The sequence below is a fragment of the Calonectris borealis genome, chromosome Z (genome assembly GCF_964195595.1).
Source record: "Calonectris borealis chromosome Z, bCalBor7.hap1.2, whole genome shotgun sequence".
NCBI classification, from domain to species: Eukaryota; Metazoa; Chordata; class Aves; order Procellariiformes; family Procellariidae; genus Calonectris; species Calonectris borealis.
The window spans coordinates 52,167,711-52,191,904 of NC_134352.1; the positions used below are offsets into that span (position 1 = coordinate 52,167,711).

Genomic DNA, 24,194 nt, shown 5'->3' on the forward strand with positions numbered 1-24,194 from the left:
AAGAGGGGGGGAGTTAGAAAAATGGAAGATACTTCTTCCAGTTTCTTTTACTTATAGATTTTCTGAAACATCCATCACCCTCTGTGGATATCACAGCGCACAATGGCATGGACTCAAAGACAAAACTTATCAGCTATGATTTCCGGGTTCATAGATGTGGCTAGTAGACAACTGTTAAAAGAAGATACTTGGTATGTGAGCAGGGGACCAAAATGTGCAGAACTGGATCTTCTACAGCTTCATCAATAAAATTAATTCAATCAATGGTCTCAAAAGTACACTGCCATAGGGTTTTGCAGTGATATTCTTCACCGTGGTATCTTGCCATTACAAGGGTCTGAAACTGTTGAGAGGAAAAGGGTGACAGAGTATTTCCAAACACACTGAATCTAGTTTGAAACTGCACTCGTTGGCTGGTCTCTTGGTTATAATAGGGTAACCTTCTTGGGAAACACAGAGTTTCTATTGAAAAACCTGTGTTTTGAGATGCAAATATATTGTTCTCCAAGTATAGTGGTTAGCTGGAGTAATGTAATTTTTATTAAGTCCTGAAACTTCTTTCTGAAATACCTAACACAGTATCATATATAGCTGTACCTAGGACATGCACAGGATTAAGATGATTTCTGGCCTTTGTTGATGATTTCTTTGAAGATGCTTTGTATTTAAGATTCCAAGGAAAATTGGAATTATTTTATTTGGAATTTGGAATTATAATTATTTTGTAAAAAAAGATACTGTGCAAATTTAAACATAAAATATATTTTATCATTTAAGCAACTTAATAGTTTATGTGAATTGTTTAATAAGTATGTAAAATTTCTGTTATATTATATCATCTGTAGATATTAGTGTTGCCATTTCACTATGGCATCAGAAAAATTTTTTTAATGCTGGAAGTAGTAAGCTATATGACAAAACACTGTCCTAAAATGTAACTGAAGACCTAAGGTATAAATGTGCTGACATTTGGGCAAATATGTAAACAGAAGTCTGAGAGGAGGTTGATTAATTACTGATTATAAATATGTTAGCAAAATCCCAGCAGGGAAAACAGGTATAGTGAATCCTGATTTTAAGAAAGTCCATATTCATATCTGTTACAAGTTTCCGTTAGGTTTCAGACCTAAGGATTAACTGAACGTGTGCATAGTGCACACAATCACGTATGAACTGCCTGACAATCTCAGTGAAGTTATGCTACAGCTATGACGGCGAATACAACTCATCTGTCGCTTTGGACACCTGAATGGGTTAATCTGTGGCAATTCAAGACGGTGTGAATTAAAAGCTGGAAAATGTGACACAGATCTGAAAATCAAATTAGCCTTCAATACAACAATAGAAAAATGTATACCTGTATAAATTGGGTGTCAATTTGCCAGACCTTCATTGTGTTTGCTTCTTTCCCTCTCCCATTTTCAAATGCACAGCTTGTTTAACTAACACAGCTGCCTCCATGCAATTTGCTTGAGGTTTATGCCTCAGGCATCATCTCTCTGTGAATCCATCACACAGACATATTGATGCCCTAGTTGATGGTAACAGTTGATTTTTCACCTGTAATGCATTTGTCTGTAAGAATCCCTTCAGGGAAAACTGGAACTAGAACCTAGAACTTGTTTTAAATACAGACAAAATGAATTTGTGTTAAATGATGTGCTATAAATATTTGCACTTTTAATTCAAGTGGATACTGTCCAAATAGATATATAGTTTACATGCTAAAATATCTTTTGACATAACTGCAAAAGTTAAAAGGAGAACAGGTCACAGAAACTATTTCTAGCAGCCAGTTTTCAATAAGATTATGAACTGACAACTTCAGAGGGCAATTTCTGACCAGAGGGTTTCCCTCTTTGCACTGAAAACTTAAAGCAGGACAGAGGACTTGAGACATCCGAGGCAGCCAGTGTTCTTGAGATTGTACCACTATGAACTACCACGGTCCAAAATCTAGACCTTTATTTCAAAAGCTTTTAGTTTTGTGTTTGCAAAGTTAACCACAGAAATGTGAATTGAGTATAAACCGGTGCAGCAAGTCAGTGTCAGCCTGAAGACAGGCCTAAGCGATAACTCTAAGATAATTACATCATCTGTTTATTTAGGACTACTTTATGATCTTAAGCTGCAAACTAATTATGATAACTTATGTATGAGTTTTGTTACCTGCTTCACTGTTGTTCACTGCATGCAAGAAAGACAAGTATGGATGTTTCAGGAAAGTTTCTTCTGAGTGACATTCATGTACACCTAGGAAAAACACTGAAGTTTTAAGAAAATTTCATGTGTACCGTTTCCCATGACAAGCAGTGTCAAAGGGAGGACCTTAGTTCACATCTGAAAGACAGCTAGGATTGTTGAAGAAGGATTGTATATGTAAAAGTCCCGGTACATATGTGCTTACCTACCAATGAGGTTAGTTAAAAATTTAAATAGAGGAAGCTTTCAGTATGGGAGAAGATACGTTCTTAGACATGGTACACCAAGCTCTGTCTTGTGTGTTCTTATCCTTTCTTGTGTTATCTTGTTTGCCGAGCAATAACACCGAAACAGTTATTGCAATATACAGTATTTGACATTACTGCAAAATTTTAAAACAAATCTTATGTTACAAATGTGAAAACAGAGGTAAAGTACTTGAAAAAGGAAATCAGAGATTACAAAAATAAAAGCAGAATAAATCATAAAGTGCAGTCAGAAGATACTTGGGGAAATGTGACAACATGCAATAAAATTGTTGAGAGGCAGGTAACTAGGTTATAATTGCATTTGAAATCTGATGCGCAGTCAGAGTCTGAAATGTCGGAACCATAAGACTTAAACTTACTGAAGTAACAAGTTTTCCCTTTTCTTACTTCGGAGGTTTTATTTTTCTGTCTAGAGGTTGCAGACCTCAGTTTCATTGTATTGTGTCTGCACGCAGTTTTACGTGTAGGACAGATATGGAACAATGCCTACCATTTAAGAAGACATTAAAAAAAAGAAATAGAAATTTAGACACTTGGTGGGGGGGTCACAAACCACGTCCACTAAAATCACTAGCAAATTGCCCATGGATTTCAACAAGGACAGGATTTCACCCTCAATTTGGATGAAGTGGGATGATGTACTGCATTGCTGTTATGTATCGCACAGGGAAAAACATGGTTTACATGAGAATGGGGTATATGTATATTCTTGGTCTTATAACTCAGCAAGGAAATGGTTTGCTCATTTGGACCATATGCACAAGGACTAAGCTGGAGTCCATGTGAGCCATTGCATTCCTGTTGACCGGGATCACCAGGGAACAGTAGAAGATGATACATTGCTGTAAATCGTCCTGGTCTCCAGCTGTGTCCTTCTAATTCCTTCGAGTCTGGCTTTGGAGACAGAGCTGCTTTTGGGAACTGATGACACTGGCTGTTTCAATCCATAAACTCCCTGGAATCTTCTTTCTTAATTTTTAATAAAAGTTGGTTGTTTTGGTAAGGGATTCTCAGTGGATTTTGTGATATGTTAGCACACCATATGAGCTAAGGCTCCTAAGGTAGCCCTGTGGTCACAGGTCAGTGACTCCACCTAGGAGCTACCAGATGCAACTGGGAGGTGGTAATCCGTCCAGCAGGCTGTGTGGACAGCTGGGCTGCCAGGGCAGGAGAGAGGGCTTGCCTCTGCAGGAGGCTCCCCAGAAACGTACTGAAAATCCAGTCCGATGTAGCAAGCAGGTCTTACTGACAAGAATTTCAGTGTTTTAGAGAAAAGTTTATCATAAGGCCCGCCTGTATTTCTGACAGTTTTCCCCACAAATGACTCAAACTGCGTCACGGCTCCCTTACCTACGACAGAGCCTGTTTTATTGTAACATGGAGATGTCTTGAGTTGAACTCTGTACAACTCGCAATCAGCAAGTGAGGATACTTGCCTCTAAGTTTTGCAGTATCTTGGGTTATTTGTATGTTATTTTAAGTAACTCTTAGAGGTTTTCTGAATTTATGTTAGTTAAAATTTTCATTTTGTTCTAAGTCGGGTGGAGTCAGATTTCTGGTCTCCAAGACACCTGGTTTTAGAGGCTGGCAGGCCTTTAAAATACAGCCCACAAAATAAAATTCCCTAAGCCACTGCTAAGATAGATTTCAAAGAAGGTGGACTTATTGACACATATTTAATGTATGACTGTTTGCTGTAATATAAAGATGTAATTTGTATTCTTGAGGAAAGACCTCTGTAATTACTGAGTGAGTTCCCCACTTATGACCCATTGATCATGTGAGCATGCAAGCAGATGCTCAGTAAACTTTTAGGCCACATTATTCTCTAGAAATTGTCTTGTATATATTCTGCCGTATCTCATTTTCATTTCAAGTACAGATAATAAGGGAGATCTATCTAACTGTTAAGTTTCACCTAGTGAATAAAACTTAATGTAGCATGCCAGTTATTTGGGGAAATTGTGTTATTTGTGTAAGTATGGTCATTCCTTTGAATCTGTGCTGCTTTCTTATTTTGAAGCTACTTTGACAGCTGACACTTATTCCTATTACTAAACTCCTAATAGTAACTTCTCAGCTTACGCAGCTAGGAACATGAATGAAAAGTGGTGAATAACACCCAATTTCTATATTTGCAAGATCTTGGGATTCCATGGCTCTTCTGTCCCCAACCCTGCTCCAACCCCCCCCCCCCCCCAACTTACAGTTATGTTTAGGGTGTGACTTTTTTCCATTTAGAGGGGTAGTTTGTTGGCCACTTCTCATTAATGTGCATTTTTACTGTTATTTTTCATTGTAAGGCTTGTGATTTAGAGAGAGAAACAGTCTGCTAACTGCTTAATGTTCCTATGAATACAAGATTGGTCTCCATTTGCACTTGTATTTTCTGGTGTTTTCTTCTAGCTTAGTTTTAGATGTCCTAAAGAACAAGACTCTCCCTTGGGGGCATTTGCAAAGTCTAGTAGATCCTACTGCCAGGAAGTTTCTTCTGCTATTAATTTTAAATTTCCTCTTTCTCAATTTCATTCCATTACCCCGAGTTTATACTTCCTGTACTTTCCAAATAATTCCTTCCGCTTCTGTGTGTTTATACTCCACACATACTTGCAGTAATTGTCTCAGCCCAGTTATTATTTCATTACCGTAGTTATGCTTACCTCTTTTAACCTTTCTTTGTATCAGTTGAATCATGTCATTAATCAGTCCATTTCTTTACACTGAGTTATCTCAAATTTGACAAGATTCTTCTGATAATAAGATTCCCAGTATTTTTTTCCTTTGATGGCTGTATTTTAAAATACTTACGATTCACAGAACACACAATCAGTTTAAGACAAAAGTTATCAGCCACTGTTGAAAAAACTATTTAGTACTTGCTAATTTTTACTGCAAGTTATTTACCATTGGAGTATTTACAGTCCTGCAGAATGTCTAAGGACATGTTTAAGTATTGGATAAACATACACATTTACAAGTGAACATTGCCAAATTCAGATGTGCCTATATGCAGAAAGGAGCATCTTACCTTGATGACCTGTACCATAAGGTCATATGTAGACTGCCTCTTGTATCTATGGAAGAAGTGTCTTTGTTTATTATGCTCTTGACTTGCAAAGTTCCCATTATTAAATACTTCTGTGGTTTTGGTAGGCGGCTTTTGTCTGGATGTTACGATGTATGCATTATAGTGCATCGTCTCCTAACCCTCTCCCCCACTCCCAAACGTGTGAATTATTAGTTAGCCTTCCAGTATGCGTAATCTCTGTGGACAGCTATGGTCAAGTCTTGGTTATGCTCCAAGCCAGAGTGGTATGGCACGTGAAAACAGAGGTTTTGCATCATTCATTTGCTCTTAACGCTTAGTATGTTAGGGCCTATGCCTGGTCAGTTTAATCCTGCTATCGTGGGATTTACTGTGGTTCACAGCCACTGCGTGAACAGCAAATATATTTTGAAACAATCCGATACGTGCTGCATCCAGAAAGAAAGAAAGCTTACCAAAAAGTACTGCTACTTAAGCATGTACTACCTATCTGAGGTGCGATCTGCCTGCTGAAAATACCACATAGAAATTCATAGCCTTGTTAGAACGGCGCATTCCAGCATGCAGGTACTACGGTGATGGGCATTCTGGAAAACCCTAAGATAGGCGGGTAGGTTCCTTAAACGCAATGTGTATGTTTCACAAGGCATTCTTTTGGTTTTGTTTTGTAGCCTAACAGCAGTGGTCAAGTAGTAGGGAAAGTGCCTGGCCATTTTACTCCAGTTTTGGCACCCTCTCCCCATCACAGTGCGGTGCGACCTGTGACCCTGACCATGACAGATACTAAACCCATCACTACATCCACTGAAGGTGAGGCATCTTCACCTACAGCAACCAGTAAGTATTTCTTTAGGAAACAAAAAATGTCCATCGAAGATTCCTTATGATTTCAAATTAAGGCCAGAAAAAGGCGCCTTTTCCTACTATTTGACCAAGTGGATGCTCATCATTTTACATGTAGAGCAAACATGATCTGACTACAAAGCTTTTCCTCCCCAAATTGCAACCAATGCATCATGTTACATGAACCAAAGTTTGTGACATGACAGCCAAAATGAAAGGGAAAAGCCTGCATATTTGACCACTATTCAAGAAAAAGAAAACATGGTTTTCATCTAAGGTGGACATTGTTAAGACATTGAGAAGCACACCCAGACAGCAAGGTTTTACAATGACCCACAGACGGAATTCCAAACAGAGATTGGATAATTTGCTCCTCAATGAGCTTTCCTACAGAAATCAAGCCTTGTTACAACGCATACTGAATCCGAGCTATGACAATTGCATGTTGATATAGGTTGTGTCATTTTTAGCAAAAGCAACTGATGTGGCAAAAGAAAATTTTAATTCCTTGCATTGCTGCAATGGATGGTAGATCCACTGTTCTTTTTTTTAAAAAAAACCAAACAAACCCTAACTTTAACGTTTTAAGCTCTTTATTACTACATAGGACCATATTATTTATCCTATTATCTTCAATGGAATTGCAGTTTTGGAAATAAGTGCAAAGGTGTTCCTATCTATAGGGTAATTTCTTCTCTTCCAAGTACTCATCTTATGCTCAGTGATGCAGAATGTTGTTTTTTAACTACTTTCTGTGTTTCTGTTGTCTTTGAACTTTTATTTGGACTTGAGATGGCCAGTGATACCAGTATTTGTCAGAATGGTGAAGATTTTTAGGAGACACTTCCAAACATACACTTTGGAAGAAAACTTACCAGTCTTTAAAAATATTAATCTCTTTAGGGTCTGTTACATTAAAATTACTTGCTTTGGGCCTGTTTACTATTTGAACTGTGAATCCAGTCCCTAACTTTTGGTCTGTGATTAACAGAGACCATAAACTCTATGTTTCTTAGGTGTTATACTTTAAATCTTTTCATTAGAATGTGAAGCAGAGATGAGACTCAAATGCATAGGAGTGGCCGAGATGTAAAGAAGGAAAACTGGTTATGCCTTCATTATAGAAGGATAGTAGTAACTTTTGGACAAACTATTTTTTAAGTATAAACAAATATTATATGGATAGATTTATGGAGCTATTTTAGCTGTTCTTTCAGTGTAGCAGAATTTTGTCAAAAGGTGGTAGAGTATATCTGTATTCTCCCTGGTGGTTTGTGGTACAATTCTTGCACCTTTTAAAAAGAGTTAGTTTTAGCAACAAACAAGAAGCTGTTGCCCTAAACTTTTGGTCCAGAATAGAAAACTGAGAAAACTGAGTTCATGCATAGTTTCAAGTATCCATGGTTTCATTCTGCTTCCTGTTTGACATGATCGTGCCTGGCCTAAATAGCTGTCTCAGATGAGGTCAGGGTTTCTAATACAAATGGCAAAAAGAACAAATACAATGTCAGAACGGAGTTGGGATGTTTTCTGGTAATTTGACCATGTTATTCATCATTACAGGAAAGCAAACTTAATCTGTTCATTGTCCTACTACTAAGGAAAAAATTTGAACCGTATTTTCCAATGAAATTGGCACCCCGTTTGTCGTGCAATTCATTGGAACTTGGGTACCTGATTCCCCATGAACGTTAGAACATCTTGGCATAGATATTTGAAATAAGGCCCCCTCATGCTTCCACAGCAGTGTGCAAGTAACTTCTTGCCTAAAGATCTGAAGTCTGTCACTACAGCATGTAAATAATAACAAAAAACCCCTATGTACGAATTTTATTTGAATGTACCTGTTCTGCATATGAGATAGTGTATAAATGCTACAATGTTCAGAGTGTTATGGTTTTCAGAGTAGTGCAGTAGTCTGCTTGGTAAAGCCTTTTGAAAATGGGTTGGTAACTCTAAGAGCAAAAACGTGAAGGAACATAGCTTGTTGATGAAGAAAATAGCAAAAAATGAGGGATCATGTCCTGCTGCTAATATAAATTATGTATGAATACATATAAACTGTATTATCAGTCATAATACACTTGCCACACAGAGTGCTAATGTTAACTTAATGGCAAAATCAAGACTAAATATATTTTAAGGCATAGTTTTACTCTTATTTGCAATAACTGATTGGTTGGTTCAATATATATATAGATATGTATAGAAACCATATGTTTGGCCAACAAATTATCATTATTATTCAGTCTGATGAGAGTAAAACAGCAAATGATTAGCACTGCTTTTCATTCTGAAGTGCAATAGCAGAATTGTTTTGAATGAGAAAGAACAGCAGGCTTTGATAATATTTGGGGAAGCCTGTGGTCTCCACCATAATTTCCTTCTAATAACGGATTAATTTTTGTGACAGTTTTTCAATAAAGCCTGTTTACTGTATAAAGCCTTTTTTTTTTTTTTAATTTAATCGATTTCATTTGCTTGTATTTGCTGTGTGACTTTAATACTAACAGGCCAATTCAGTAAGTACTCCCATCTAGCTCCTCACTGGCATCCTTGTGTATGGCTGTTCGATTTTAGTAGTTTTACTTTGTCTGCCAGCAAGTTTCCAGGTTGTGATGCTGCAAGTTGCAGTGCTGATATCTCCACGCTGGGAAGTGGAGTAAGACCACCTATCTCATTTCTTAAGTGCCACCAAAAACCATGAGAGGGATTACTGACAGAGACCAGACAGGAATATGACCTATAGGTGAAGGACCATATCCTATAACTAATCCCAGCATCACCTACCATTCCCTTTCTCCTCAGAAGGGATTTCTTTAATCTTCTGCAGCAGATAGCGAGAGACTTCCTTAAATTGTCCTCCTGGGAAAATGTTGTTTCCTGTTGCATAGGGGAGTTGAATATTTAATATTATATTGCACAGTAAAAATTAGCTCCCTTCTCATGAAAATACTAATCAGATTATATCCTGTTTCCAAAGACCTGTTAAAGATTCATTTCATGCCACATAAGTAAACTGAACTTTTGATTCCAATTTTTGTTGTTCTTTTACAGTCTTGTGATGGGCCTTCACAGCAGTAAGAATAATAAGCGTGCACTAATACTTTCTCTCAACATTGTAATCTCAGTGATTTCACTGGTGCCTTAGATTGGTGTGATGGAAGTGAGAAGCAGGCTCATGATTCCTTCAAATATAGACTTTATTTAATCACTTTAAAAAAATTAAAAATATATTAATCAGAGGAACTTATATTTAACAGGAGACATCATTATGATTTACACATGCAGCTTCCATTGAAGTTCATAGGAATTTACACACCTTTCCAATTTTTGGTCCAATTTTTCTTTTGCATTCTATTAAAGTTTAAATAAAGGAAAAACAGCGACGCATCCTATATATTGCAAAATCATAACTCTGGATCTCTCATATTTGTACTGTACCTGCACAGGGTAATAGTTATGATAGGTTGGTATTTTTATCAATCTGTTTTGTTCTTCCTTAATCAGCCTACACAGCCTCAGGCACATCCCAAGCCAATCGATATGTGGGACTAAGCCCAAGAGACCCATCCTTCCTACACCAGCAACAGGTGGGCAAGTTTCACATAGGTGTAATGATATAGAGAAGCTTTGCAATATTACCTTCCTACGTGCTGCCACTGTTATCTTGGATTAGACTGGGATCCTAAGGGCTTCAGTATTTGTCATGTGAAGATGAAGTTTATTCAAAACAAAACTGAACCCTTTAAGAAACATCAATTTAGCATATGCTTTATTTCTTAGATTTGTGCCATCTTAAGGAACTTCTAATCATATTTCTTTCAATTATTTTATTTTTCAAGAGCTCATACATGTAATCTTTAATAGGATTTTAGGAAAGAGAATGAGGTGTATAAGGAACAAATACTCATTTCAAAATCAGTTTAAAAAATAACCAAAATTTCCAAAGCAAAAAGTCCAACTTATTATTTTCAAGCTATTTTGTTTTTTTTTCCCCAGATGTTTAAGCCTACATTTCTTCATTTTAGTTCTAGAAGATGAGTTATAAAACCAAATTCTCAATGCATCACATCATCATTTCTAGTTTAATAGGTTTAAATTGGTCTGCTGATTTCAAACATGATAAAACCACATTTTTGTTCTAGTTTCTTACATCATTTATGTTTCAAGTAGCATTTTAAATTTCACATCTCATTAATGCTGTAAATTTAATGCAAATGAAGTGTTTACCCAAACTGTGAAAATATACAGCCGAGATTAATGATGGCTTACAAACAAATTAGCTGCAGTCAGTCGCAAGGCCATGCATATACAGAAATGCTACATCGCTAGTAACAGGAATAACTTCAGACCCTTTAGAACTTTAACATATTTTATGATGTTTGTTTGTGTTGCTCCTAGATCTTAACAGTAGAGGACTTTGAAATTAACAGCATGTAAAATGTTATAAGGAAAAAAGGTGAATGTGGCAGTAGGAAAAGGGCTATTAAATAGTCCTTGGTATTTATTGTACTGTATTTTTTTCTCAGGCTTGGGTTCCTGTCAACAGTTGGTACACATGCCTGTTTCATTTTTCAGTAAAACCTACCTGTTCAGTGTTTGCTGAGATATAGCTGAAGTGTGCTTCATCTGGAACTCCCTATCCCTACCTGCTCCCAGGGCAAGGTGGCAGTATGTCCGTTTTAAAGGTCACCACATGCAGAGTTCAGAGAAAATCATAAAGATGATCATTTATTCAAGATAGTTGATGCTTTGCCAACTTTTTTTTAACCAGTGAGACCTAACTGGAAACATCTGTACACTTTTATGAAAATACCAGATGACAATCAGTGGTTTTGCCACCCTTTTTCAGCAAATTTTCTGGTGTATTGCTTTTTTTTCAACCTCTCAAAGACTGTTGTATTATGAAATGTGTTATAATTACTGTAACATGGTACTTTTAAAAAGATATACAGTATATGTTTATTGTATTTTAAAACACACACAATGTCTCTCTTTTTAAACACAGTGCATATAATTTCTGGATTTCTTTTCATGTGAAGTTTTACATAGTATCCTTTGAAAAGTCTCTGACATCCAGTTAACTTGGGGATGTGCAATAAAAATTTTTTTTCACTACATATTTTTAGACACAATTTTTTCTGCAAATTTGCTACTGCTTAAGCCCACTCCACCTTCTTCCAAGTTCATTGAAAGAGTTACAAGCTTCTTGTCACTTGCCAGAAGGTAGTGGCAGCATGCTTAATTTCCCCTTGGCTGAGTTTATGACATGTAAATCATATATTGCTTATTTCATGCATCTTCTATATATTTTTGGCTTTGTATAGATGGAAATAAATTTGGAGATTTCAGCAGTGTCATAGGAACATAAAAGTGAGAGGGATCTCAAGGGTCATCACAGTCTTTGGTGTTTACATGCACTGTGTCTTATACTCCCTTTCATGGTAAAACATATGGCCAGATGGCTTAAGGGGAAGGGGAAAATAAATTAGGTCTCACATACACTTCATAAACAGAAAAAGTCTTCAATGCCACAGTGTGAAACCAATGTTCTCCCTTCTAAAGTATATTGCTTCACAATCTCATTTTATTAATTCAAGAGCATCAATTGGTGACCAGTGAGCCATATAGTAAATTTAAAAATTGTGTCATGGTTTCATCTTTGCTGTATAATCTCTATTCTTTTCTAACTTATGCAGTGGATACATGTGTATGCTTGCCTGAGTGTGTTTGGGGGGGGTGCGTGTGTGGATGCTTATACATATAAATATGTACAAAATTAGGGAATAGTATATACTGCTGAAACCATTTGAAAGAACAGAATACTTTAACAACAAAGCTTTTTTCAGATGGATAAATATGAATATATAAGTGCATATATATGTTTCTAATGAATTAGTTACCTTCACTCACTTAAATCCTAAAGGCATCTTTGAGATGACAGTGCCATATATGCTTATTACCCAGAAAGTGAGGTAGAGCACTGAGATTGTCTAAACAACTTTAATAGAGCAAAGGTTATCCTTTGGTAAGGCAGAAATGAAATTGATTTACTATGTCCTTTCATTACTTTACAACAATTTAAAAGAGACCACTCTTCTTGTGGCAGATTTTAAATGCATTTGGTTTAAAGCAGCCCATGATGAATGAAAAGAAAAATCAAGGGGTACATGAAATAAAGGCAATCAATCATTTTGTATTAGCAGAGAAAAATTCTAAATTAGAAAGCCAATGGTTTTAGTTCCAGAGAGGTCTTTTAAACATTCACCATAGCCTGTAATGCACATTGACCCCTCAAGAATAAATATTGTCACCGGTACATTTTTTACTTCATTGGAGGAGTCTTTATGAAGATTTATTCTCTCTGGTTATGAGAAATATTGGCATATACCGCTGAGTACTTTTTGTTGTTGTTAAAAAGAACCATTATGTAGCCTGTTTAAATTACTGTAACCACAATAAATTTAAAAGTTACACATGTATTTTGCAACACCCACTTACATGGAGTCTTTTGACAAAGTGATAGTTTGCTAGAACTTCCAGTAAACAACTTACAGCACAGCCTACCTGGAATACTCACATTTAGATGGGAAGCACTGAATACAATTTTGAAAGACAGTGCATAGTAGTGCCAATGGGAGCAGTTTATTTGCTTTTACTGATCTGGATACTGTGAAAAATATGCTGTTACATGAATTACTTAGCATGCTATGTTGATAGTTAGGAAGACAAGGTTCTAATGAGGAATTATAACTATGCAGTCCACTTTCTGCTGCAATTGGTGGTGGGTCTTCCTGTTACCTGCCTTGAAATGCCTTGAAATACTGTGACATGAATAGTTACAAAACATATCTCTTGCTTCATTGGCATCTAGAGAGTCACATATATCTTATCATTTTGTTGTAAAAAAGTCATGTGAGCCCCCCCAACTGTCTGTTACAGAGAGTTAATGACCACTTGGTTTGCTTTTCTTGATTCAGCATCAATTTCTGGGAGATGTTAAGTATTGATAATGTAACTGCAGGGAGGGCACCATAGGAAGGGGCAAGGGAAGTGATAAGAGCTAGTACCTGAGTGAGACAGTTTATCTTAATTTTACTGTTGGTGGTTGGTAGGATTATTTTATGAAGTCAAATCTAGTACTTGGTGCTCATCATCTGTGCTGAGAAACATCTTAAATGAATTGTGCATAAAAGAAAGGTTGGATAATCTTCACAATTATATGGGAGCACCTTTTTCCCCCCTTCTTTCTCTGATTTGCTTCTACTGAAGATTTGTGGTTTCTAAGCCTGAATTAGATAAAAAGCAACAAATTGAGGAAACTCAGTCAAATTCAATCTTCTACAAGCGGACACAGTCCCTTGCCAGATTTTAGTTCTGTCTCCATTCTTTTGACTAAATAATTTTAATGGAGAGATCATTAGTTCAGTAACAAAGTCTTAATGATCAGAATTCTCATGGTTATGTGATGGCATTTCTGTAGCCTCCTTGTGTTACTGCTCTCAACTTCATGAACTTATTATGTTCTTGAAAAGATAGACACTTAGAGACAGGTTGATGTTTTTTCTGGCTATAAAGCTAGAATGTTGCCAGAAATGCTAGTCATGCACTTTACTTGTGTAAACAATATAAAAAGATAGATGGATGGATGGATGGGTAGATAGGTAGACATTTGTATTTATTGCAGATACAGATTAATGGTTTCACAGATAATAAGGTTTCTATTGGAATGAATGAAATAACTGACAGGTTTTCTTTCTTGGCCATTTATTTAATTTTAATGCCCCTTGGAGCCTTGTATGGGTGATTCTATTTTTAATTAGAAAATATAAATAGACGGGATAGCTATTGAGGTGTGTGAAGACAATGACCTCTACAACTTTCCTGTCTGTTACAGTAAATCATGCTAACTAATGCTGGCCCAATTACTGAGGAGCCAGTGAACTCCTCCAACCTTTGCACTGATTAATACAATGGCATGGTTTTCACTAGAGCTTGGACTTTCCGGGTGTGGTGTGTGGTTTGCATGATTTTCACACAGCTTTGACATTTATGAGTGAGGCATTTGCCATGTACGTAGTAATAAGAAACACTTCAGGTCTCTAAAATGCAAAATCAGAAAATTGTAGATAGCTCTTTATTTCCTACGCACCAGACTGCCCTGCCTCTTCGGTAGGAAGTTGTTCTTACCAGATGCATCCTTTCGTTACTGAATCACACAGTTCAAAATGGAGTTCTCTTCATACTATTCATCACGGAAATTGTAAACTTAAATGTCCACTGAACACAGAGTACCTGTTTGCAAAATGTTTTGGGTGGATGTTGCTTTTCCTTTCAGCAGAAGGCTGAAAGAAGAACACAAGTGGACTCTTAAACAGGACTTCTCAGTAAAGCCAGGAAACAGGTTATCAACACTTAGGCTGTTCTTATTGTGTCCCTTATCATAATTGACAGTTTGACGTAAAACGGGGTCACATGACCACCAGGGAGGTATGTAAATGGATAAGAGGTCAGCTTTCACATATGCTTGCTGGAAAGGAAACACATTTAAAGGAAGTTTCAGTCAAAACAATGACAATATGCAAATGTTAAGTTTTATGGGCTTTTCTCAACTAAGAGAAGCTATAGCACAGTCTGCTATTACACTTTCCAAAATACATATCTACTTTCACTAGCGATCACAGATGCTTGAAATGAATGTTAGTCTTAGGCAGCCACTAAGGAGAATACAAAACCTACTTAAATATTAACCCATAAAAATTATTCAGACTATGATTAAAGATTGAGCTGTTGACTACAGGTTTTTAATGTACGTAGAACTTGCATACTTAAAACTCTGCAGGATGGTTGTGCTTGGAAGGTGCCCAGTTTAAACTGAAAAGGCAGCTGCAGTGAAATCTAGCTCTTGGGTAGAACTTCACATCAGTATGTCTCACAGCACTGGAAAGTGCAAACCAAAATCACTTTCCTAGCATTTTACAGAGGGCAGAACAGGAGCAGGGAGGAGGATGACTTTCAGGCAGGTGGAAGAGTTAGGAGAAGCACTCGGTCCCCTGCTCTGCTTCTGCCTGGGCCGGTGGCCCCTCTCCCATGACACGGCGGAGGCGGGTGCACTCAGGGAGTTGCACGGCCTCCCTGGAGAAACGCTTGCGGTGGGCTTTGTGCAGCAGCAAGGACGTATCGCAGGGACGAGAGACCGCTGCAGCTCCACATGTCAGGAAGTGGCTGGGCTGCCTGTGAGGTTTCCCCATCTGCTGCAAGGCCGGCATGCTTTTCCACTTCAGAGTACAGACCCATGTTCTTTTTCTGTGTGGTTAGGTGAGAGATGATAAATATAAAAATCATTGATAACGTTTTGTGGATGGAAGGTATTATTGAAGTGGGGTTAATGTGGCTTGCCTTGCTGAAAACGACAAAGCCGTGGGACTGAGAAGCAGGCCTGTCCAACAGGCTTCTAGGAAAGACTTTTCCCCACGTCAGATGCCAGATCAGGTCATTTATTTTGCATTCATAGCGTATTTTTGAGAAAGTTAGAAATGTTTTTCAGCATTTATTAAACGTCTCATGAGGACTATTTCTTAAGTCCCTCTACTGAGGAATTTAAGTTTTGTCAAGTAGCCTTCAAGTAGTTTCCTGCCTCTCCCTTTCACAAGTCCTGCAGAGAAACTCTTTTAGGTGACTTACTGCTGGTGAGAGTGAATGTGCCTTCTTGTCTCCAGCTAACACTGTGGCATGATTTTAGAAGTCACTTAAGTTACTCTGAGGACTACAACTAGCCAGAAGGCTTTCAGCATGACTCCAAACAACATAGAGCACTCAAAATACTAAACTCAAGTGGCCTACATCCTTCCAAAGCTTGGTATTCCCATCAGGTCTGTGCCCCCAGGCTTTCCCTACTGGGCTGTCTGGACATCCTCCAAGGGCAGCGTTCCCCCTCCTGCTGTAAACAGACGTCGTCTTCTATCAAATGGAGCCAGGACTCGTAGAGCTCTTTTAAGCTTCTCCAGCCTTTTTACCCAGAAAACACTCAACACACGTGAGGGATGCAGACGCAGGCTTTGAAAGTGATATTTCTATGTGCTTTCAAAAGTATATTTCTAAATCTTAGACATCTTGATCTCTAAGCAGGAGTGATTTGGGAGAGGAAATTTTATGTGAAGGAGGAAAGAAACGTTTTCCTGGCATATTAGTTTTTATAGACAACATGGCAGCTATGTGAGCCTGCTGAGGAGTGTGGAGCAATAGTTTTTAGCATTGGGAAGGTGGTTTTCAGCACAGCTGATGCAGTCCTGGGCTTAATACACAACCTGTTGTCATACAGACCTGCAGTTCTTCAAGGTGTTGTCAGTATGGCACAGTTGATGCAGTGAATAGCACTACGGTTTACACTACCTATAAGCCTGGTGTAGCATGAATCTTCATATACATATGCCTGTATGTGTCTACAGCATATATATAAAATGCACATGTTCTATTATTACCATTACAGTATTTAGATATATATGTATTGAGGTATGTATTACTGTATATAAAATTAAGTATGCCATTATTAAAATTTATGAAATAGGTTTTGAAAAGCTCCTTTTGGAGCTTTCTTAATGATAAATTTAACACATTAACTGTACATGTGGAAAGTTTTCATACAGACTCTGGGAAGAATATAATGATTTAGTGCAGAAGCTGATTTACTAAAATGTAATGTATCAATCCCTTACTGTTTTCCCCGAATTGCCAATGCAGGTTCTATAGCAACCTAAGTGCTTGCTAGATTTTTGAGCTAGACCTAAGCACATAAAATAATTTGGTAACACTAAGTTTGTGATTTTAGTATTTTTTATTTTTTATGGTCTAATCAGCCAAAGGGCTTTTATTCGTAGATTTTATATTTTGAGAAAGAAGAAAAGGGGGGGGGGGGGGTTTAACCTTTCAGTCTTGTGTTTCAGCTGGAAGTGAGTTTTTATAGCTAAGTTATAAAGCTTTAAAATATGCATCTGTAATGACGATGATGACATTCTTAAGGATTATAGCAGAAATACATCTACTGTACATTGAGTAACTGAGCTAACATCTTTTACTATGTCTTCAATATTACAATCAGGTTTACAATACTGTTTTGTATAGTGACTAAACCAAATATTTACTTACCCCTTTCTTTAAACATATTTAATGTATTATTCACAGTTACCTCTAGCAAATTTTTTGACTGCATGTTTCCTTTTCTGGTTAATTTCATGTGGTTTAGTCATGCTTTTAATGGCCTTTAGAAGGTCCCTTGGAGTTCTTTAGATAACAAACAAGAAACAATCCCTATGAAAACATCAGAGACTAACATTTCCATTTCTCAGACCTTAACAGCAGGAAGCTTATGAGTCTAACAGCCAGACAGGGTCAGGTTAGCAATATTGTCTTGTCCTCAGCATTTGTATTTTTCAGGAAAAGACTGCAATTAATTGTGCTCCTGTGAAAATAGTTTATTATAGTTGTTTGCTGTAGCCTGTGCTATCTAAAGACTGTGAATATGGATAGAGAAAACTAAAATGCATTAAATGCAATTAAACTCAGCAACAACATTTTATCTTCAATTCAGAGCGCTGTATCATATATAATGGTACAGCAATTTATATACAGCATGATTATACAGAGGTTAAAATGTATGTTTTCTTCGCAAGCCAGATAAGTTCACTTTCATAAACTTAAAAACAAGCAGTATATCTTTTCAATAAATCTGCTAACACTATAGGGCAGCTGTTAAATAAACAGAGCTATAGAGGGTTGCTTGAACAATCCGTGAAGGCACAACTGATGATTTGAGGATCTGGGAAGAATTTGTTTCAGCTAACATTTAGTACATTCCTCATTATATTAAAATCCAATAAAATATTTTAGATGCTATTATTCTGAGTATAAGGCAAGATTAGACTATTTTACCACTTCTTGCTAAGTAATGCCACTTTCTATAACACTAGATTAATAAACTTCAATTACACAATACCTTTACCCTTCTTAAATAGCAACAGAAGGACATACAGTTTGTTTAATTTGGGCAAATTTTCTATAAATTGCATGTCTTCTATGTTTCACAAAATGCATGCTACAAGATATTGATTATATTTGACCTTTACTTAATACACATTATATAGAGCATTGCTTAGAGAAAACAGCATTTTTATTTCCTTTCTTAAAGTATCTCGCTATTGAATATTAACATTTCCTTTTATTCCAGCTGAGTTTGTAATCTAATAATGGCTAATTGTTATGTGCTAAACACTAGTTACTCTTTTATGCTTTATTAATAGAGGAGCGTATTAAAGTAGCATTATCTTAAGCAAATCTATAGGCATTTATTTCTCAGAATAAGTTATTTTTCTTTGTTTGTTTGTTTTATTTTTTAAAGTTACTTCTTGGGAAAGTAAGGCTTTTGCCATGTACAGTACTAGTTTGCATGTATTCATTTAAATACTAAAAACTGTAGTACTGCTCGATGCATATCTGACTGCTAGGTTTCAATTGACAGCTGAGAATTTGTGACTGGACCATGAATCAAAACGGCAGGCATTTATACCCCAGTGCCAGTGAGGATACATTGGGAATTACTTGGCAAAGGTAACATTTTAATTATTTCCACCCCTACACCACCTCTAAAAAAGTTGCATTGAGCTACAGTATCTGTTTTAGCGGGTCTCCAGAGGAATATGTGACAGCATTTGATCAAAACACGCGTGTAACGTTTCTCCCATACGCATTCAGGTTATCTTTAGTGTAAGCTGAATTTAGAAACTACCTTAATTAAGCACCTGGAATGATAATGCTGTGCTGTCAAATGCAAAGGGTTTGTAAATTTAAGGGAATACTGATCTTAGGCTTTAAAAATGAAAATGTCGTTTGCAGAATTAAAGGTCACGTTTTGGGGGGCTTAGTGGTTAACACAAAGAAAATGATGCTGTTAGAGGTATAGAGGAGTATAATAATAAATGTCTGAGGTGGTGGTGGTTTTGGACAATGAATAACCATACTATTTATAGAGACTTTTTTGACTAATTGGCTGGTGTAGATTTAGGTCACTAACATGTACATGAAGGTAAGATATATTTCGCGACTAAATAACAGAATAATTAGGAATGATTTACACAAAAGAGAGTTTCTTTTTGTATGAAAAAAAGGCAAACACAATAAAACCCATTAATAAATTACTCATTATTCTCTTTTACATCTCTTGGTATATAATGAATTATGGTAACAGTAGAGGGGTGTGTGTCTAAATAGGTGTATAAACAAATCAGTGTAATTGTGATATATCAGTTCTTCACCTCTTTCATGTGCAGGATTATCTGCAACACTTGACATTTAATGGGGGTTGTACTTGTAAAACCTGTGGGTTGGGAGCCTGTCAGATGCAGTATTAGCTACTCACTCTCAAACTAATTTTAAATAGTTCTTGGACATTTGTGTGCACATGAAAGTATACGTACTTCTGAATAGTTTGTGTAAGTATGTGTGTGAGTGTGAGTGTGTATAAGCGTTGTGTACAAAATGCCTTTTGATGCACTGTATTGTACTATGGATTGCTAGAAGGTTTGGGGGTTTTGAGTATCAGCTTGGAAGGGTAATTATGGAATTTGAAAATTGGTGCTATTTACAAATCTGAAGTTTAAATGCCTTGAATATTTTTGCTTTACTTTTCCTCTTTGCAATTTTTCTGCAATAATATTTAAAATCTGGAAGAATTGTGGTGGAGAAGCAACGTGTTGTCATTTCTTCCCTTATAGATTAAATGGCTCAATGGAAAATTAGCTAATGGATTCACCTCATCTCCTCAAGGGCTGTGATTCACATTATAAATCCCCATCATGCAGTAATTGCCAGAGTTTTCAATGTACTGCCAAGAGTGAATCCAAACTGAGCTAGTGTAGCACAGAGGAGGTGATTTATTCTCACACTACAAAGAGTGTTGCTTTTTCAGGGCATTGACAGGCGTTAGGAAATTATATCACAACTGCCTGTCTAGGAATATCCTTGAATGGTTTTAATCAGTCATCACTCGAGTCCCCTTTAAAGCAATGCCAGTTTATACCGGCTGAAGCACTGTCCCAGTGCTTGCTGAATTCTGCTTTTCAGTACCCACTACACAAGACCCTTGGGCATAAATTACGAAAAGAAAGGAAGGGGGAAAAAAGATTTCTAGGCGATGACCAAGGAAACTTTGGTGATGAATACAAGCACGCTCCGTGATCTGCTCACCTTTACAAGCAAAACTGCTTTGCAGGTTGCTCCAAGGGTGCTGCCTGCCACTTTGACCCTACCAACATAGAAAAGCGCTGCCAGATGAACTTGGGCACAAATTCTGCCATGGGCGTCTCTCTACAGGCTATGCTTACTTGGCCTTGAATTAAGCACAGCCTTAGAGAACAAAGAAACAGACTGTTAGTTCTCCCTAAGTAGACAGCTCTTACCATTTGAGCTTTGGAATACAACATTTTTCAAATCCCATGTAGGTGAGGATCTAAGGAGAGAAATGATACCTGCACAGGCTAAGGAGCAGTGAGCCCTTCTAACACTAAAACTAGCACTGAAAAGAAGAACATATTGCAAAAGGAATTGTTGCTTGTTGGCAAAGAAATATATTCTAGTCCAGACAGTCAAATTTTCCCCCACAAAATGGTTTGATAAATGTTTGATTGTGTGATTTCCTCAAATCTGCAGTGCTCATTTCGATCCGACCTTTTACAGGAGGCTTTTGTGGTTATTTTAAGTATACAGATTTTTCAGAAATATCATTGACCTCAAGAGGATAAAAAAGTTGGCAGTACCTCAGTGTTAGCTGTCCTGTCGCTAAGAAATCAGGTAGCAGAGATGGCCAAGCTGAAAGCTTTGTCATGGAGCATTGTTGGTGAACCACACCTTGTAAACTTGGGGAGAGTGAATGATGATAAAATCTCTGTTATTTCCATTTTTTTTGTCTTATTAGTAGCTGCCTGTCATACCTGATGGTAATATGATGCATAGATTTCAAAATATGATACACAGATTTCAAAATATATTTTCTGGGTTTTTCTTTCCTTATAAAATCATGTATCTGTTGGCATTTAAAGTCCCACGTATAAGAGAGTAGTGGTCCATATGCAAAAGAGTGAACTTTGCAAAAAAAAGAGAATATGAATAATACAAGACCAAAAGAAAAAAAAAACCAAACCCACAAAACTTTAAGTCATTGATGCACCGTTTTCTTCAAAACCAGAAGACTTGTAAGGAATAGTGATAATAAAAACTAGATCAATACTTTGCTTAGCTGAATGAAACATTCTGATATCTTTAAAGGAAATACTTACATAAAACATCCTGTGAGCATCCTAAAAAAAGGGAAAAAAAACCAGTTATTTGGTAAGGTATTTCGAAGTAGTAATTTTTATTATGCTCCTGATACCCTAACCATCTACAACTATTTTTTTTCTGTTGCTTACTTACAGTATTTATGGTATGTATTTTATTATGTCTGCTGAACTTTGAACAACATTTAAGCACATCAACAGAATTAAGTTCTTGAGTACTTTTAAGACAATTTAGGTCAATTTTTTGCTGTACATACGAAGAAGATACTCAGAAACCATTAAAAACCCCCCAACTGTCTTTTTTCATAACCACAGTTCTATGATAATAACTGTTTTCCTAGAGACAGAAGGTGAGGGGAAGCTGTGAAAATCTGTGAGGCTCAATTAGGAAAATACAGTCTCAGTTGCCACGTGAGAGCAAGAGCATATGCAATAAGTAAACTTAAGACATGAGTGAGAGTGAGAAAAAGTGTGTGTGTGTGTAAGTCTGATAACATAAGTGTACATTTTAACTCAGCTATTGCCAAATATATTTTTATTCCAACTATTGTTACTTATCTTCATTTTGTTAACAATCTTTCTGTGTTAGTTTTAGGGGTTAACTGTTACTTTAACATTACATTTACACTACCCAGGCAAATGCACTAGGTTAACGTTTCCTGCTTTCGGTCTGTTATCTTGACACATAAGCATAGTACAACAGCTGGTTTGTTCCTGGAGATGCTGAGGGGACCTCTGTTCTCAGAGTGCTGAATTTCCTTCTGTAGGGGTGCTCAGCTTTCCAAGCATCATTTTTTCCCCCCAGTACCACTTTAGGTTTATGATAATAATGCTGATAAGGCAATCAAATGGGATAATCTCTGACTTGTGAAAGAAGTAGGAGGGGAATTGAGAATGGGTGCAGATTGCTTTTGTAGCACAGTACCTTGTGTCTGTTTGGTATTGAGCAAACGTAGCTAAAGTAACATAGTCAGCAGCATTGCTGTGGCAAGCACATTTTGGCAAACACAGACACCTATTAAAGCAATGGTTCATACCCTCCGCCCCGCCCTGCCCCTTCCCCCCTCTCCCCCAATCCCCTTGGGCAATGTTTGGGAATAGCTGTATCAATTCATTACAATTTAAGAACAAAAACGCTGAAGTATCCTGATTGTAAAAGTATTCATAGAAAGAAAACCTAATGATTTCTGGTCTTTATCAATTTAAATTGCTAACTCTAATAGTTTTGCCCAACTCTGTAATGCAGAAAGATGTGCAGAACATTATGTTTCCTCTCCATCTAGGCAAACATCTTCAGAGCACTTCCTAAGAAATTAATTGTATTCAAGCCAGACTTGCATGCTGCCATCCCACAGGAAATGGGTCAGCAATCCATTAAGATGCCATTAGATAATCTAATTTGGAACTTAATCTCTAAATTAACCATGCTCCATACTTGAAGCATACTTGAGAGAAAGAAAAAAAAGTTTATGTTTGAATCGATAGGGGAGCCGAAGCGTGAAGAAGGCTGTTTGTTTTTTCTGTAGCTGTGGTCACGTCTCAAGCCGTCTGGTAACCAGGAGAAACCAGACATGATGTAATTCCAGATTGAACTTGAACTTCAGGGACTTAGAATGGGGGAACAATGGACCATAGGAATCAATAATGTCCATTTTCCACATGATTATGTTTGGAGCTTTAAGTTAACCTTTATGGGAGAAGCAGCAAGAACTGCAGTGTGACCAAAATGAATGAGATGATCCAGAAGCAAGATATTAAAGTAAAGAAAACAACTTCAGTAATATTTTCTGAGCAGCACTGCAGATTCCAGCAGGATTAGAAAAGTTCCCGCTCTGCAGTGAACTGGTTGGCTGTTCTGAGCACTCTTTGTTCACTTAGGTAGGACAAACTTAATCTTATGTTTCCTGTCAGATGATTTTTGGCAGCACTGCTAGGGAAGGAGGAGCATATTATAGAGAATTCCCAAGTGTAAACAGTATCTTTAACCCCTTGGTTACTCTTCTTTTCTACTTCTTGATCATCTTACCTCCAATTGTTTGTTTTGAAGCAGTAAAACCACACTATTGGGTTTGGGGTTTTTTTTTGGTGCAGTTAGGATTATCTGCATTATTATTTAGTCAGGCTAATTTGATAAATAAACTTTTAGTCAATTTTTTTTAAAGTGCTGAGGTAAAAAATCTAACAGATTAGAATTGGAAATGGTAATATTTGGGAAAAAAAGCAGTGTAGATGGCGAAAGTGGAGAGTCAGTTTTTCACAGGTGACCCAATGGTCTCTGGTAACCCGAGCCCACGTCCTCTATGATTTGGCTCTATGGGAGGCAGTCCTCCACTTGGTCACAGCCCCCTCTGTGCACGTGCGTGTTTGCAAACCTCCTTTAGCACTGCCCCTGCACCAAACACTCATGCATGCACGGTCCAGAGCACAGAACGGACATGCACTATTTCTCTGGGCCCTTCCTCTGCTGTGGATTTTCTTTGTTAGTGATGGGCTCTGTGGCCTCTT

At 37.2% G+C, this 24,194-nt stretch overlaps 1 protein-coding gene across 6 annotated transcripts in view; it reads left to right on the plus strand.

Annotated features, from left to right (window-relative positions):
• NFIB (nuclear factor I B) overlaps positions 1 to 24,194 on the plus strand; it is a 177,135-nt gene that overhangs the window by 141,350 nt on the left and 11,591 nt on the right. Inside the window, exons 9-11 of one of the 6 annotated variants that reach the window (XM_075136389.1) lie at positions 6,189 to 6,354; positions 9,871 to 9,953; positions 18,878 to 18,966. The exons of 1 other annotated variant lie outside the window; for it this stretch is intronic. In XM_075136389.1, the coding sequence (XP_074992490.1) occupies positions 6,189 to 6,354; positions 9,871 to 9,953; positions 18,878 to 18,966 (338 nt within the window). The remainder of the gene's footprint in view (positions 1 to 6,188; positions 6,355 to 9,870; positions 9,954 to 18,877; positions 18,967 to 24,194) is intronic. 4 more of the 6 variants (XM_075136391.1, XM_075136392.1, XM_075136393.1 and 1 more) reach the window with 4 other exon arrangements.